Genomic DNA, 19345 nt, shown 5'->3' with positions numbered 1-19345 from the left:
ACAGTTAAAACATATACAAGATAAGCACACAACAAAATGGAATAAAATTATAGAAACTTGTTGGCACTTAAAAAAGAAAAATCATCAGCAAAACAGCGAATTTGGTTCGAGATAAGCACCCAACAATTCTATCTCTAAAACCGATCAGCCCACTACCGAATATATTCAGCTCCGGATAAGCTGTGTTCAATCCGTTAAAATCGCGAAGAATTCGAACGAGAGGTGCCTGAACTCCTAGGTTAGTGGCAGAAGGAATTTGGAAAATATTGTTGATTTTAAACCTAGGGAATGAGTAAGGGACTTTTAATAACGTTATATTATTGAGTTGCTTCCTCCAGATGTCAACTTTATTCTCAGGAATCACAATATCAGGTAATGATATAGTTTTTGAGTTTATCGTGCTCGAATTTCCATCAGGAATCATTATATTGTTACAAGCTCTGATCGAAAATCTTCAAGGGTTTATTAATTAATAAGAGAATTTAATTAAGGAAAAATACATTAATTACACGCGCAAGACACTTTAATTATGTTGTAGAAAAATCGAGAAAAGATTTAACCCGTTCGTTTAAATATTGTCTTCGATTAACGCAATACAAGTAAATAAAACTTTTAATTAATAAGTAGTTAACACTGTTTCATTATTGAAATGTTGTATTTTCAATTGGAATTTAGTAAGCAGTTTGTATAAGTTTTCTCATGTAAAATGTACACTTTAATTATATATTTTAATAGGGACAGCATATCAGCATTAGCATCTCAGCATAGCAGCATTCATTAAGAGTTGCCCTAGTGGATTCAGCGTGCAAATGGATGCCGAGCTGTGCACTAATGGATTTTCTGTTTAACACTTGTTCGTAGAGTGAAGAAAAACACCAGAGGAAACCGCATGCTTTAGACCCAAAAAGTCGGTAACTACGATTCGGATTGTACTGACTATTGAATATTATATTATACTAACTGACCAACGTTGACAAACGTTGTTTTGCTATGTATATTATTTCTAAGAAACATTGTTTTAGTTCAATATAAATAACTACATATCTACAATAATAAAAAATAGGAGTTAATCATAGAGGGGTGAAAATTAGGGGTTGTATGTATTTTTTTTCTTAAAAAAAAATTTGGGGTGGACACCCCTTATCACTTCGGTGTTTGAAATATAGATAGCAGCAGGAGTATTCCATCTCTGGCTATATTGTCAGTGTAACTGTTTGTTATTATGTATATATAATTTATGTTAGCTGTAGGATTACGAAATAAATAAATAGTAGCCGATTTCCATACTTACTGAAAATGCATAAATTTCATAAGGATCGGTCGAGCCGTTTCAAAGAAGTATGGGAACGAACACTGTGACACGAGAATTTTATATATATAGAGATTATTTATTTACACTTCGTTACATTTATAGAAAAAAACTAATAACATAGGTACACATACAAATTAAAAGGGATGCAATGGCGGATAGATAGATATCGCTAGCAAGCGATCTCTTCCAGTCAACCCTAATCTAAAATAAAAAAAATGAGCTAATTTCACGAATTCATGAATTGCGATGCAATACAAAAGTATAAGAAATACAAAAATTACTTCGCTGAACTATTAAAGCGTCGTAATTAAAAATCTAATATAGAAAAAAGTGAGATAAATGAAAGAAAAGATCATAAGAAAAATGTTTAGACTGGTTTTGACCGCGAGACATTGAAAGTGCAAATTCAGTGGATCAGACATTTTTTTGGTTTATTTTCGTTCAAATCGTGACGAACAAAGAACGGGCACAAAGGAATTTATTAAACTTCAATTTGATTTTACAGCTCGCTTCTTCAAGTATCAAAAGCCCATTTTTGGCTACACAGGATAATTTAAAATCTAATAATTTTACGGTTTCAAAGTGAAAAATTAAATGTAGCATCTGAGGCATGATTAAATATTGACTTACCTACTGTATTTTTATTCTGTATTATTTATACGTCTGGGTTATCTGGTAGATACTGTTCTAAGCAGCTTAGTATTTTATAATCTAATATATAAAATTCTCGTGTCACAATGTTCGTTTCCATACTCCTCCGAAACGGCTCAAGCGATTCTTATGAAAATTTTTATGCATATTCAGTAAGTCTAACAACCGGCTACTATTTATCTTAATGTGTCTTTAAGATGTCTATCCCAAAAAAAATTATTTATGATACAGCATACATAAATACATACAACCTCTAATTGTACCCCCTCTACGATCAACCCCTATGTTTTACTATAGTAGATAGTTTTATTAAACTAACAAAAAGTTTCCTTAAAATAATATACCTACATGGCAAAACAACGTTTGCCGGGTCAGCTAGTAATTTAGCTTAGTTCAATAACTCCGCTTCTAAGTTCGATTTCGGGCGACAATATCGTTGGAAGGCATAGAACTTCTTGCATTAGAAATAACAATCACATGTCAAAGTGAACCTCTTTGAAGTCGATAAAAAGAAAACAGATAAAAGTTAAACCCGTGGCCCATTGGGAAGCTACTATACTTCGTAGTCATAAAAGTTTATTCCACAGCCCACATCTACGCAAATATGAACTATGATAATTTTATTCATAGCATTCTATAAATAGCATAAACCCACTGAACGTTAAGCGAGATTTATTGAAGAATTTTATTAGATTATTATAAAATAGGTTTTTATGTCGATTAACGTACCAGGGGGAAAATTGTGAACATATTTTTAAAATCCATTAATTTTTCAGTTTATTCCTGTATTATATATGTCGGAGAAATGGCGCTGGTATCAGCTGCCATTTTCATTATTTAATAACTAAAGTCAAATTAGTTCAAATCTGTTAAGAAAAGAAATTAACAGACTATTTGATAGTCTGTAGTTATGTAATAGTCTCAGTGTCAGCTGCCATTGTCACTATCATTTAATAACGTCAATGTCAAATTAGTGCAAAACCGTTAATACGAATGGTTTATTTCGAAACGACTATTCAATGGTCGATAATAATAAAAACTCCATAGCCATCACACTGCCAGAACGCTCAAGTACATTGCCGACCTTTTAAGAATTGGTACCCTCTTTTCTTGAAGGTACCCTAAGAAGAATTGGTTTGGAAATACTTCAGTGACCAGATAGTTCTACATAGTGCCAACCTGCCATACAAACACTGTGGAACGACGGACGTCGAGGTGATACGGGTGGAATTTCGTATTCTGCCTCGACCGATGATGAAACTCAGCATTGATCCGAATGACACCTCGAACACTCTTCAACGGTAAATGCGGTAGAAGATGTAGTTAAAATATACATAACTATTACCTTCAAAAATTCGTAACGTTACTGTATTTATAAATTTAAAAGGGTATTAAAATTAAGTCCAGAAGAATAAAATTGCAAAATTAAAACTGCTGTCCGATAGCGAGGTGAAATTTGCATAAGTATTAAGCTCTCATGAGAATAAAATTGTCATTTTGTTAATGAGAATAAAGTTTTTCTTAACATATACTAATTCCCAATAAATGTGTGATACATATATTACTGGTTTTTAACTGTACTAATATTAGAAAATCGAACGCGCTGTCGAGAGATCTCGTGAACTACGTATTGAAAAATTCTGTATCGCATTTAATATCAATGCTAGCATATTTATTCTATGTGTAGTTTGAGTACTAATGAAAGCATTCATAAATTTAACTTGTTCCGTAATATTTGTATTTCAAATGTCTAAATCCTATTAATTATAATAGAATTGTACTACGTGAACAAAATTCTAAATTTAAAAAATGCAAACATAACTAACGTTTGTATGACCAAGGAGCTTCACTTATTTTTTTCTTATTGGTATAGTCTGTGGCATATTAGAATTGTTCTTATCTGTGGCCGCGATGTTTTGCTCTTTTGGCGCCATTCCTTACGTTTTATCACTATTTATATGATCAGACAAGGTATTAAATCACTCATGTGAAAAAATCTGACGTATTTTTATAAACTACTATTCAAATCAAATCAATAACATGTCTTAACAAATGTCTTTGTTGAAAAGTTAGATATAAACAACTGAAAACATTTGCTAACATAATGATACAAATAGCTTCGCAAAAGCAGTATAAGTGTTGAATTTTACGATTGCTTATGAGCGATCATAAATATTTATGTTTCAAAGTATTTTTTCATACTAATGGTGTATATTGTCTATGCTCGTTAGACTAAAGTACGCGACACGCTTTTAACATTAAAATCAAATCAAATATCTTAATAATTCGTTTCTATATATGTGGGGAAATGTTATCATCGAGTCTATTGACCGTTAACTTTTATTGTTGCATTGGATAATCATTGAGATTTCTTCTATGACTTTTAATAATCGTAATTTAATTTTTTTCGTTATTATTTCATTGTTTCATAGTGTGGAATCATTACTTGACAAATAAAGGTACGAATATTGTTACGACCAATCAGAGCAGAGCAAATGCCTCGACTGAGGTCGCCATCTTGATTTTGGACAGTGCGTTCAAGACAGCACTGAGGAGTTAGTGGAGCATTGTGGTGATGAGAGGTGGTACCGAGTTGGGTCTAGTATATTGTGATTAAAAGTGATCGGAAAAAGATCGGTGGCCTCAACCCGCCGCTCGTTTTAATTTAAGCTAAAGTGTCATTTGTAGTATTAGAAGGAATCAATTTAATGTTGTTTGATAATTATTGGTGTCTTTTGTGCTTGCAGTTTAAACACACAACTCCCACTAAACCCGATAATGACTAGTCAATATCGATGAAGTGATGAAATTTTCCCGACATATATTGATTTATTAACACTTTGTTGCATTAGTACATACCATCACATAACATAAATTATTAAGGAGACAACGGGCGTCGCTTACAAGCGATCTCTTCAAGGCAACGCCAGTAATAAATATTAAGTGTAAAGTGCAAAAAGTGCATACTAAATTAACAAAAATAAATAAACGCAAATTTCACATTAATGTAATTCAAAGATTAAGTGTTTTGATTTTGGTGTTCCATTTTTAAATATATTTTGTAAGGTATCGATTATATGGACCTCTAGTAATAACAGAATCAAACACTTTATTGCGCAATTCTTTTCTCTACCGGAACCTACATTTATACAATTGACATTTTAAAATCGAAACCACAAGGGGTTTCCTGGAAGTGTACATCCTGGATGCGGTAGTTTACCGTTTAAAGCGAATCTTTTGTTTATTATGTATTTAATATCTTAAATTTCCTGCTAGAATTTTCTAATAAAATTAATCAGATCAATTCTACAAACAAACAACGGCGTAATTATTCAAGTATTAATACATAATTGCCAATTATGTGTGTATGACAAAAATGAAAACCGACTTGACAAACCTGAAGAAAAATAAAAATGTGTGCGTGTACTAGGTGTACACACGTAAGAAGTGAAACTTCTTTATGACCTTATTTTTCGAAAAATGATCTACTATATGCAACTTAACGAAATTGGTTAAATAAAGTTTAACAAAAGGCTTTTATTATCATAGACATGAATACAAATACAATTATTTCATTTTACCTTATTACTACTAAGATTATTACAGAATTTCATTAATTGTAATAGAATTATTACTATCATTGTTATTGTTATTATATATTTTTGTTATTAATGGCTTCGAATCTCTTCGGATCAACCGTGGTAGGGACAAGAAAAAGATGGCGCGTAACCGAAAAACGTGACGATTTGCTACAAAATTTCTCCCATACGTCGATAAAAATTTTTTTCTAACGCCGATAAAGAAGTTTGACTTCAAAAAGCAACATGGCGCGTAACCGAAAAACGTGACGATTTGCTACAAAATTTCTCCCATACGTCGATAAAGAACTTTCATTCCAACGCCGATAACGAAGTTTGACTTCAAAAAGCACCATGGCGCGTAACGGAAAAATGTGACGCGTAACGTAAAAATGTTACACTAAATTTTTTTCCAACTCCGATAAAGAAGTTTCAGTTCAATAATATAATTTAGCCTTGAAGCTCGTAGCAACAATGTATGTTTAGGAAAGAAAAATAATTTAACCTACCCCAATTCCACTCTATTACTTTAGGGACAAGGATAATCCTATCAAAAAGGCAGAAAAGCTTCATTGTTTCTATTCACGTACGCCGTCAATATTTTAGCGAAGAACTGAAAATGACAAAGGACAGCTATACTTACTGAATACTAACAAGCCTACTATTTTTCTTTTAACTTTGTGGTTGGCGAGTCTAAGTTTTGTCTCCAATTGAACTGAAGTTTATGGCCTAATTATTTTAATATATCGTCCCCGTAGAGCGAAAACTAATTAAGTAAAAAAATTGCCAAAACGAGTTATCTCTGCCATTATTTAACTGTCTAACCGTCAATTTTGTAGGTATCCTAGTTTTTGATTTACAAAAAGTGAAAATTAAATAAATCCATTATTTGGTCCTAATAGAAAACTAATTCATAACTACATCGGATATTCTTCAGAGAACAAATAATTAATTGTGTTTTTTTAAGTTTTCTCAGTAAAACTTAATCATCACTTTGGGTAGCAGTAGCTAGCATCATTTTAACTTAATTTGATTTCCTTCAAAATGAAAATTAAAATATGTCATGCCATGTTAAAGTTATGGAATTTCTATACCTATTTCAAATCTTTAACCCTCATTATCTAGAAACGGGGACGATATAGCCGACCTCCGCAGGGACATGCTTCGCAAAATTGTTTCGATCGTAACGAGACCTATAAGATATTAAGTAAAACAAAGTCGGTACTGTCTACGACGATACGATTAGACTTTTATTAACAGCTCTCAACACATCTGCTCATAGTCTAGCTGACTGATTGCAAGATAAAGACTTATATAAAAAAAAAATGACTTTGTTTTAGTTATAGGTAGTGTGTAATAAATAACATGTTTTTTTAAATAATAGTGAGCAGTTTTAGTCTCGTTTAGTGACCCTCGGCAAGCGAACCAGCTGCCCATTGAAGTATTTCCGAATCAATTCCACTAAGGGTCAAGAAAAGAGCGTATCAATTTGTAAAAAGGCTGGCAACGTACTTGCGAGTCTGGCAATGTCGCTTAGCATCAGATGAGCCTCCTATTACATAAAAAATAATAATAATAATATAATAATAATAATAATAATCTTTATTTTCTTCTCTCACATACATAAGGTTTTTATGATTAAACTAAGATTATAACATTAGGAAGTGTATGTGAGAGACTGGTCTCTGTAACAGGAGACCTGAGTGACAGATAACCAGCCTCTCCACCACCGGACCGGAACGCGTACAATCATGTCATTGTCAAAGGTTACAATAGAAGAAAATAAGTATTAAGTGCTAAAGAAAACATTGTGCAACGGAGTTTTAAAAATAAATTTGGTGTGTGTTTGTGTGTGTGTGTATGTGTGTGTGTATGTGTGTGTGTATGTGTGTGTGTCTCTCTCTCTCTAAGTGTGTGTATGCGTGCGTGGGTGTGTGTATATGTGTGGGGAAGTGGGTGAGTTACAGAATGACAGTTATTAGATCCTCTGTTTCATCATAACTCAACGTCTTCAGCCAAGTAGTAACCTTTTTTTAGCTCTTCTTTTAAATCCCTGAGGTCATAGATTCGTTCCTCATATGGGCAGCAATAGAATTTTCTTTCTATGTACATTAGAATTTCCTACGTTGAAGGCAAACATCGTAAAGTCAAAGTCAAATCATTTATTTCAATTAGACCATCTAAAATGGCACTTTTGAACGTAAAAAAAAAATATTCTAGTTGCCCCTTCCAAAAGGTAGTTTCGTGTGGAGAAGAATGGGCAAGAAACTCCACACTTACTCTTTTAAAATAGGTTTACAATATTTTGTTACATTTGTTAAATAATTATATGTGAAATTAGAAAATAGAAACAGATATGTCTCAAATACAAAAATCGGTCAAATGCAACAACACAGAAGATTGATCACCGACTTGTCTATAATATAAATGATAGAAGAAACGGATGCAATCTGAAGCCAAGACTCATTTAAGGTAGCACCACTGGATTTTTATTAGGCATTTAAAAAAACTGTAGTCTATTCTCTATAAAATAGGCGGGAAACGAGCCCGTGTATCGGCCATAAAAGGTAAGTTAATACGGTCCAAATTGAAAAGTTCGCAAATGCGTTGTATTGCGAACTGTGGAAGATCAGCAATCAACTAACTAAATAGGAGACAAAAATGACGTTATAATTGCCTATTATCTTACAATAACCGTAAAATTGAATGTTTTTAATCCGGTAAATGGTCCTACTAATGTCCTGAATCAAATTTCGTATAAACACAATAATCCGAGGTCATGGTATAATTTTGTCATTATTATACGAAATAAAAAATATACCCGAATATTCTTTCAAACAGCCTACTAACCTATGGCTTATGCCTTCATGACAAATTTAGTTCAAGAGTAGTTGTATGTTTCACTATGACTTTCTGCTAATAATATTTTATTTAGTAATAATAAAAATTAATAAAAAGAAAAAAAAAACAAATTTAAAACGTTTGGTCCCTGGTGCAGTGTACCTTTAACGCTGGCAGCATTTCCTCACTGTATTGCGATACTTATTCGTTGAGCGAGGAAAGCACCAGCTCTGTGGTCGCCGGTACTCTCTACAAGGCGCGAACTTAAATCTTTAATTAAGGCCTGTGCACTTGAACCCCACGACCCAAGTCTCTACTCTAAACTACTAATACTAAATATGTTTGCGTTATATGATATTTAGACCATTTAAACTGACTTTGTTTAGCTACATAATTACTTAAAATGTCACATGGTGTAATGGTTGCAGCTCCTTACAAACATTTTGTAAAACAAAAAAAATTGCGATTAAAAAGAGTGGCGGAGAGTTTATTGCTAGTTCTTCTCTCCCGTTCTACGCCCTTGATTTGAGAACTGGCAGTTAATGTAAAATTAGAAGCATTAATATGTATTTCTTTACTGACGAGTCATAAGTGTAAATTATGTTACCTATATGATTAAATGATTTTTTACTTTTTTTTTACAGCTTGTCCTTAGAGATTTTCATTTCATATTATTTAAAATCGAATAGAAGAAAATGCCAATTTTCTTGTCTGTCTGCATCTCTTTCGTGTTCCATTTCGTCGATACCACCGTCACGATTCTGTTCCACTTCTGCTTCTCTCTCATCATACGTCACGACCATCTCCACTTTATTTTATGTTGTCTATGCGTCTACAAATTAGATTTGTATGGCACTTAATTTTATTTTATCTATCATTATTTATTTAGCTACCACAACACAAGGGCTCCCTAGTGTGGGGACTAGCGTTAGATCAATTTTGTCACAACCATATTTCTGCCACGAATAATGTTTTATAATTATTATTATTTCTGTCGTGCGAATCATGACTACTAATTTTCCTCTAGTAATCGTATATGAAGATTTAATTATAATAATAAATACCCAACACCCTCAACTTGCAAGAAACAATAGCTCATAAAATCACGAAATATACAGATCTTAAAAATGAATTTAAAAGGATGTGGACCCTTAACAAAGTATCAATTGTTCCTTTCATTATGTCCACCGCCAAAATAATCCCAAAACAGTTACACGAATCTATCAAAATGTGAGACCTTACGTAATCCATTAATATATCCATAAAAAGCAGTTATACTAACCAATTTCTTAATAACACTGGAAGGAACTAGCGTTTAAGATACAGGCTAGGCCTAGTTTAAACGTTAGTGCTCGTAGAAGTATGTTATGTATAAGGTTATTACCACAAAGAATTGTGGTTAACCTTATACATCCTTGTATCTCAACGATTCGTAGCCAAGTGTTTGTTTACAATCTTTTAAATGTAAGTACAAAATGTAATGTATTGAGTCAAATAAAGTAATTTTTATTTATTAAATTCAATAAGAATAATCCGCAAATTTCTACATGATTAGAAGTACCATTATTGATTCATTGATTCAATCCTGAGCTAAAGTAAACAGTTACCAAACATAATTACACATTTCCACACACCTCAACAAATAAACACTTTATGTATGACAGAAATATGATTGTCTGCTTCTAGCAGGACTTGTGTCTATTAACATTACGTCATGTAAAAAACAATTCGGATTTAAAATTCTCTTTCAACGTGAAAAACGATTTCGCCGTAATCACATAAGTCTGATTGGTACCGTTTCAGGATGAACAAAGGTCTCGCAATTACAGTGTTCTGCGGGGCATGAATTGTTTTCACAGATATTAAGCTATAACATAACAACGTACACACACACTTACACACCCTCCCACACACTCACCTCAACTAATGAATAATAAATTGTCTTGGTACACAATGTTGTTTGTAGACATGGTGTAATCCATATATAAGCTGTGGATTATCAATTAACTAAATAATTAACATGACGTCGTATCCATGAACTAATTAAACAGGACACTCGGTATGCCTTTATTTGTTCAGTAAAAACGTTAAATAAATGAAGGCGCGACTGACGTTGGTCAGCGACTATAACTATTTGGACTGCGTTGTGTGTATTAAAAAAATCTTCATGGTAGCCAGATCAGATTATTTTTAAAATGAGATTACCTGCTCGAATCTAGGACTACGTCTACATAATGGAAATCTTACAGCAGAAGATTATTCATAATCATTGTTAATCATTTGTAAAACTACAGCGCTTGATACATCGGATACATTTGATGCAAAAAAATTTCGAAATTTTTATTACGATTTGGGGGGTTATACGTAGTATAAGATCCCGATATACAACGACCTTCACCGAGATGCTTATTTAATGAAACGTATTTTATATTTAATTTAATATGTCATTAAATATAATCCATATGGGTTGCCTAGCAAATTTCAGTCCAGAGTATGTTTAATTAATATTTAAAAAAATATATATTTTTTTATAATTTGCATGTAGTACATTTTTAAAAAAAATTTCAATCAATATTTTTAATCAGGGTAGTATTATATATGTATTACTATAACTTTCTTTTTTACTAAAGATGTATATATACTTTAGTGTCACATAAAAAATATACACATAAATAATTAATTGATTAAAAACAACCTAACGTTTGCATATTCTATGGGCTTCATACTTTCGATTGGTATAGAATTTATCTAATAATCATACCGGTGAAATGTTTAAAAAAATATTTTTTTTTAAATATTAATTAAAATACTCTGGACTGAAATTTGCTAGGCAACCCATGTGGATTATATTCATTAACATATTAAATTAAATATAAAATACGTTTCATTAAATAAGCATCTCGGTGAAGGTCGTTGTATATCGGGATCTTAGACCAACAAGTCATTATGCCAATCAAATAAGTTGAAGAAATCATTATGTATTAATTTCACGGGTTCACGATTTCTCAGAACGCTTTTTATGTTTTTAATGTTAAAATTATTTTAACTAAACTTGAATCTGACTTTGTTTTACATTTTAACATCGGTTCAAGACATTTATTATTAAACGTCATTACATATTTAGAAGAAATAACACACCAACTCACAAATCGCTACGCTTTACCTAATAGCTCGAAACATGAGCAAGGCATGTACACCTTCGTCAAATCCTCGGCATATTCTGACACAAACCTACAGTCATCAACTATGGGATGAGGTACCAATTAACAGGACTATAACTACCGGGAGTGGAAGTGGGTAGGCCATACCCTCCGGAAGCAAAGTCACATTGCGAAGCAAGTTGGAATCCTCAAAACAAAAGAAAGAGTCTGCCCAAAACAGACCTGGCAACGAAGCATCATTGCAGAGGTGAAGGAAGCAGAATTAAGCCACTGTTTGGAACCAGCTGCCCACTGAAGTATTTCCAAACCGATTCGACTTAGGGTCCTTCAAGAAAGAGCATACCAATTCTTAAAAGGCTGGCTGCTTGCGAGCCCTCTGGCAATGTGAGTGTCTATGGGCAATAGTATCACTTAACATCAGGTGAGCCTCCTGCTCCCCCCCCCCATTTGCCCCCTATTATATGAAAAGTGGAGTGAAAAGATCTGCCCTAGACCGATCAGGCTGGTTTTCTATTGCTATACTTGGGGTACATTGGAACTTAAGTTACCTAATAGCTTGAAACATTAGTGTTTTATATTACAAAACAAATGAATTCTGTTCCCCATGCGTATTAATCAGGAGAAATATATTTTTAAACTGGCTGTATACTAGATGTACTAATAAAAAAGTTGGTAAAGTGAGTCTGATATAACTATAAAGTCGGTCAGGCGTAAAACGTCCTCCAACGCGCTCATATATAATCATATACATTGATCCAATTTCATATGTGCATATATTATGTAATGAAATCAAAGTGAATTTATGCATGCACTGCTCTATAGAGATTCGTAATTATAAAATCGGCGTTAGCGTATGAACTTGGAATTCTTCACAATTTCAAATTTGAGAATATTATTTTCAAGAAAATATATTTTTTTATATAAAACAGACGGACAAGAGGCTGCTTCCTGATGTTAGTGACAAGCATAATCATAAATCATAGACACACTCAACGGCAAAGGGCTCGCGAGTGCGTTGCCGGCCATTTAAGAATTAATACGCTCTTTTCTTGAAAGACCCTTAGTCAATATCTATATATTATTAATTTTTAGTTCAAATAATAAGTGTCAAAATCAAAATTATCTTTATCAAATAAAATCCTAAAAGAACTCGTAACCGTAACGGAACCGTAACGTAAGTTACCTACTCATAATGTTAATGATTTCCAGATTAATAGCAGATAAGGTTTTTCTTGCGATGTTCTACTCTTATGTCTATGGTTTTATTCATGATAATACTACATCTTTTACAAAACCTTTTAAAAAGAAAATATAATAGCGGTTATTTCTTTTCAAAATTTGACAAATGACAATTAGCTAAAACGCGGAACGAAGAGACATATTACTTTTCATAAAGTAATTTGTAATTTTGATGTGGAGTGAGACAATCATGTTAATAAAAACAATAAATTAAACTTAAAGGTAAAAAAGGTCCATTAATAGCTTATTCAGGATTTATGCATCGTACGGCTTATGGTTTCCGTTAAATATGTTACCCTATCCGCAATTTATAACCATCCATGCCTTAATGCTTTTAGGGTTACCCCATACATCATAAAGTACACATCACGACTTTTAAAAGCAAATATATAATAAAGCTCACCCAAAATTAGATGCCGCAAACATTTGCTAAGCAGTCTCTTGGTAATTTTGAATAATATTTGTACAAGAATTGCGTAATATCACCACAAATTAGGACCTAAAAATTTGCCGTGAGTTTACTTATTTTCAAAAATAGAATGTCTCTTTCGAGCATAGATAAAAATATACCTGAAGTCTGTTATTTTGAAGAACTGAAGCATTTAGCGCCAAATTTGATTTTTGAAATTAGAACGTATAATTGTTTATTGTCTCTTATTTCTGTGTATTAGAGCCGCCAATGAATTTGTTGATATAAACTTAGAACTCAGAATTTAACATAATTAACAGCTATAATCAATCAATTTTTAACATTTTATTGAAGTTTTTCTTGTGTAAATTTTCTCATACAAATATTTATATAAAATTTTATTATGTTTATTGTAGAAACCCTATAACAATAACTTAACCATCTACAGGATATTGGAGATAATTAAAGTGTCCGGTATAGTGTCACCAATATAACGTGTAATTAAGTTTGGTTCGGAGGGCAGGAGTAATCCCTCCAAAGTTATTTTCCATTAACGGCCTGACAGTATAATTGATTTAATCGAAAACTTTTTTCAGGGTAAAACCCAACAAACGCCCGCTACACCTATTTTATGAATAATTTTTAGCCCAGGTATAAAGCCAATAATGTCGAAATACAATAGCCTGGGGCGAATTGAAAAACAGTGTGTCGCTCTGCAGTCTTTGGATCTAAAAATACAGATAAAATAAATATTATTCATGCAAGATGTGTTTTATTATCTGTTAACAGTGTAAGACAACATTACATTAACATGAAATATTAGTATCATTAAGATCAATGACCCTCGTTTTATTTAGCAGATATATTGTATTTAAATTACAAAAATGAAGTTCCTTTTTTGAAATAAGATAAATTTAACCGAACCATAGATTATTACAAATTATGGGTCGTCATCAATCATGAAAAAGAAACAAAATTGGCGGGACGGTTTCATAATTGTAAGTACAATATGATTTAATTCAATATTTTTCTTTAATAATAAACAAGAAGCGTAGTTTAACGTTTAAGCGCACCTAAGCGTAAACTTTGTGGCATAAAAGTATTTATTTTATTAGTGATGAAATAGGCGGCCTTATCGAGAAGAAGCGATCTCTTCCAGGCAACTATAGAAAGGAAAACTGCAAAGTGCAAAACGAAATCAACAAAAATATTTATTTCAATAATTACAAGTAACACTGAAACTTAATTATTATGCTTAGATACCTTGAATTACTTTGTCTATTAATAAAAACCGTATCTTTTAAAATCTATGGAATAACAAATTAACGATACTTAACAGTAGTAATACTGAATACTGTATTGACGCTTTGATTACTATTTAATCATTAATCAAATGGTTTTATGTATAGTGTATAAGCCTTTAACAATGAGACCAAGTGAGGGCGCGCTACGTGACTCAATTTAGTTTCCATATGTAGGTTTAGGAAATTGGAAATCCTATACGCTATATTATTTAAACCCAGCACTAGAGGAGTTGTTTACTTCGGCTTCCTAAACTTTGTTACGTTCCGAGTCCTGAATATAAACTAGAATTTTAACATAAACTCGATTTTACTGGTTGAGATTTACTTTTGTTTCGGTTTCTAAAATCAATGTTTGGCACAGTCTTTTGTTTTCTATAAAATTTTTAAATATGGAACAATACCTGATCGACCAGACACGTCACTTTTTTCACGAGTAATACAACAAAACATCACACCTTTACTGAGCTACACTCAATGGTAAAATAATGAATAATAAATGTCTGACATTGCCAAGTACCTTCCTTAAAGGTAGGATATGACGTCAGAGTATAGGTCTCATCATTTATGCTCCTTATGAATCAATACATTCTACAATAGACACAAAATATACATGCAGTCTACGTAGTTTTTGTATTTTTTGAATTTCGAATTTACGTACCATAAATATTTGAATTAAGAAATTGTATGTATGCAAACAAGGAGATGTTATAAAAGAGGTTCATACTATAAAAAAGTATAGATTAGATATTAATAATAATTTTAAATAGCCAAGAGTTATAAAATAAGCAATTAGTTCAGTAAGTGCTTGATAACTTAAAAGTTACGCAGTCAGTTCTCGTAAGCAAAATTCCCTTATATACTACATTTAGCGATAATTAATTGCTGACAAATGTTAGTTCAGCGCTAACATTTAGGAGTTTGAATTTTACATCTAGAAATGTTAATAGAGAGCTTTGTTAGCTCAAAACTTCTGACTGAAAATTTTCAGTCTCAATTCACTGAACGTAAATAAAAATGTTTGTAAACATTTCGGGAAAATTAATTTGATTTTACCTGCAGCAGAGTCAGGAGGTCGATGCCTTTGTCTGCCGTTCCACCAACAACCACAGCAAGGCATTGTACACAATAAACCATCACTCAATCCTGTGAGTACATTTCATACTGTATTCAAAATTTTAAATTTCGAACGTGGAAAGTGAATTTAAATTTCGAATATCCAAATTTTCCGATTACAAGTTACATAACTACGGATTCGCACTATTCAGTTTGAGTGGAATATATTTTATTTACGTATTTTTAAAAGTGTATAAACCGCCATCGTGAAGCGACTGCCAGCGATCGCTGTCTGCGCTCGACTGCGGGATATTTGCTATAACTGTAGCATTTTCCATTTCCAGCCACTTCGTTATTTATGAGGAAAACTGAACTTGTCCAATTTATTTATCGGATTACCGTATTTAAATCTGCTATTATAACTTCTACGGCGCTAAAAGTAATTTAAATATCGAATACAAACCTTTAAATCTTGAAAATATATTTTTCGCCTCCTTTCTCTAGTAAAATTTAATCAAATGATTTTTATTACAACTACGAAAATTAATTTAAATTTTATAGCAATATATTAAGAGATATACAATATTAAAAAAAACAATAGCAATTAGATTTGTTGCTTATAAGCGATCTATGTGTGTATACAAATTAGTTTTTTAATGTTAATAAACAGTATACGATAATGCAACGACCCTTAGACAAGATGACTTAACAGTAGTGTAAGTAGAAACTTAATTTGTATGAAAATGACAGTTCGTGTCAACAATTTTTCATACAAATTTAGTTTTCGACTTTTGACATTTGACATCTTGACTAAACCCCCTGGTACGATAGCTGCCTGTAGGTTCAGAACAGTTATCAAAGCTAAATCTGGTTTCAATATGTTCATAACCATGATCTGTCAAGAACCACTAACTAAATGATTACTATATAAACCTTTTTTTTATAATGGAAATATATTTAATGTACGGTTCCTGGGTCATCGGGGAACTTTAAATAATCATAATAATAATCGTTATTTCTTCTCTCACATATACATTATACATACTAGGTTATTATGATTAAACTAAAATGATAATGTTAACGTAAAATTGTAAACACCGTTAGATTGTAATCTATCTCGCGAGATTATAAACTGTCGAAAGATTGTGAACCTCAGCGTACTGCTTACAATTTAACGTATTATTATTCGGTAGATTGTACTACACTAACTTAGTTATCATTCAAACTTCTTTGGTCAATTACAGATTAATTTTACTTCCCAACAATTTCATATAACTACCGAATAATAATACCTTAAATTGTAAGCAGTTCGTTGAGGTTCACAATCTTTCGACAGTTTACAATCTCGCGAGATATATTACAATCTAACGGTGTTTACAATTTTACGGTGACAATAACATTAGGATGTGTATGTGAGAGACTGGTCTCTGTAACAGGAGACCTGAGTGACAGATAGCCAGCCTCTCCACCACCGGACCGGAACACGTACAATCAGGTCATTGTCATAAGATACAATAGAAAAAAATAAGTAAATGCTAAAAGAAAACATTGCAAACGGAGTCGTAAAAATTAATTTGGTGTGTGTTTGTGTGTGTGTGTATATGTGAGTGTGTGTGTCTCTCTCTCTGGGTGCGTGTGTGCGTGCGTGGGTGTGTGTATATGCGTGGGGAGTGGGTGTGTTACAGAGTAACAAATAATAGAGGATTTTATTTTTACTCGCATACAACAACAGAATATAAGCGAAGTAATGTAATGTCAATTGCCATGTAACGAATGAATGTGACAGTTGAAGAGAGTGTCTACGTCTGGCTATACTCTCGGGGCGTAACTCCGGATTTAGGAATTTAAACCACGCTTTTAAAACTAAGAAAGTCTGAGTGAGCAAAATGTACAGCCTTGGCTCGTACATTTAATAACACACAATATAAATTATATTTGTTTTAGTCTTCTGTTTATTAATTTTTAATTATTATTATTACTATGTAAGCAGTGTTGGACTAGTGGTTTCAGCGTGCGACTCTCATCACCGAGGTCTGTCAGATACCCGGCTGTGCACCAATGGTCCTTAGATATGTATGCGCATTCAACATTCGCTCGAATGGTGAAGGAAATCATCGTGAGGTTTCCTCATGAGGCATAATTTACACCCAAAAAAGTCGACGTGTGTCAGTCACATAAGGCAGCTCCATCAAGCTGGAACCCGCTTTAGAAAAAACTTGATTTTTCTAAATTTACTTTTATCTACAAACGATGCTAGTGAATGTAGTAAACTTTATTTTTTTGTAGTATCATTAATTGCGCCGAAAAAATAATTAATACCGCGCAAAGCAGGAAATATTACAAATAATTCAATAAAAAACTTTGAAACGGGTGCTAAATTGTTTGTAGTTTATTGTAGTGACAAAAAAAAATTTTTTTACCCCACTTTATTAAAAACTACGGAATAAATGCTAAAATAACGGAACTATGCAAAAAAAAGACACCGACTCAAAAACTATAAACGATGCTCATAAATGTAGTATACTTTATTTTTTTGTAGTATTATTAATTGCGCCGAAAAAATAATTAATACCGCGCAAAGCAGGAAATATTACAAATAATTCAATAAAAAACTTTGAAACGGGTGCTAAATTGTTTGTAGTTTATTGTAGTGACAAAAAAAAATTTTTTTTACCCCACTTTATTAAAAACTACGGAATAAATGCTAAAATAACGGAACTATGCAAAAAAAAAGACACCGACTCAAAAACTATAAACGATGCTCATAAATGTAGTATACTTTATTTTTTTGTAGTATCATTAATTGCGCCGAAAAAATAATTAATACCGCGCAAAGCAGGAAATATTACAAATAATTCAATAAAAAACTTTGAAACGGGTGCTAAATTGTTTGTAGTTTATTGTAGTGACAAAAAAAAATTATTTTACCCCACTTTATTAAAAACTACGGAATAAATGCTAAAATAACGGAACTATGCAAAAAAAAGACACCGACTCAAAAACTATAAACGATGCTCATAAATGTAGTATACTTTATTTTTTTGCACCTAATCAATTTAGCACCTAATTTAATTGGCGCAATTAATGATACTACAAAAAAATAAAGTATACTACATTTATGAGCATCGTTTATAGTTTTTGAGTCGGTGTCTTTTTTTTGCATAGTTCCGTTATTTTAGCATTTATTCCGTAGTTTTTAATAAAGTGGGGTAAAAAATTTTTTTTTTGTCACTACAATAAACTACAAACAATTTAGCACCCGTTTCAAAGTTTTTTATTGAATTATTTGTAATATTTCCTGCTTTGCGCGGTATTAATTATTTTTTCGGCGCAATTAATGATACTACAAAAAAATAAAGTATACTACATTTATGAGCATCGTTTATAGTTTTTGAGTCGGTGTCTTTTTTTTTGCATAGTTCCGTTATTTTAGCATTCATTCCGTAGTTTTTAATAAAGTGGGGTAAAAAAAAATTTTTTTTTGTCACTACAATAAACTACAAACAATTTAGCACCCGTTTCAAAGTTTTTTATTGAATTATTTGTAATATTTCCTGCTTTGCGCGGTATTAATTATTTTTTCGGCGCAATTAATGATACTACAAAAAAATAAAGTATACTACATTTATGAGCATCGTTTATAGTTTTTGAGTCGGTGTCTTTTTTTTTGCATAGTTCCGTTATTTTAGCATTTATTCCGTAGTTTTTAATAAAGTGGGGTAAAAAAAATTTTTTTTTGTCACTACAATAAACTACAAACAATTTAGCACCCGTTTCAAAGTTTTTTATTGAATTAT

General features: G+C 32.0%; 1 protein-coding gene across 4 annotated transcripts in view; it reads right to left on the bottom strand.

Moving 5' to 3' along the window:
• The window catches only part of LOC125060605 (cytochrome b5 reductase 4), a 60102-nt gene that overhangs the window by 18454 nt on the left and 22303 nt on the right, over positions 1-19345 (bottom strand). Inside the window, exon 1 of one of the 4 annotated variants that reach the window (XM_047665552.1) lies at positions 15549-15845. The exons of 2 other annotated variants lie outside the window; for them this stretch is intronic. In XM_047665552.1, the coding sequence (XP_047521508.1) occupies positions 15549-15612 (64 nt within the window). In that variant the 5' untranslated portion in view covers positions 15613-15845. Of the gene's footprint in view, positions 1-14896; positions 14977-15548; positions 15846-19345 lie in introns of those variants that run through there. One more of the 4 variants, XM_047665553.1, reaches the window with a different exon arrangement.

This window comes from Pieris napi, chromosome 22 (genome assembly GCF_905475465.1).
Source record: "Pieris napi chromosome 22, ilPieNapi1.2, whole genome shotgun sequence".
Taxonomy (NCBI): domain Eukaryota; kingdom Metazoa; phylum Arthropoda; class Insecta; order Lepidoptera; family Pieridae; genus Pieris; species Pieris napi.
Note: the sequence above shows the minus strand (reverse complement) of the source record. Positions and strands in the feature narration are given on the sequence as shown.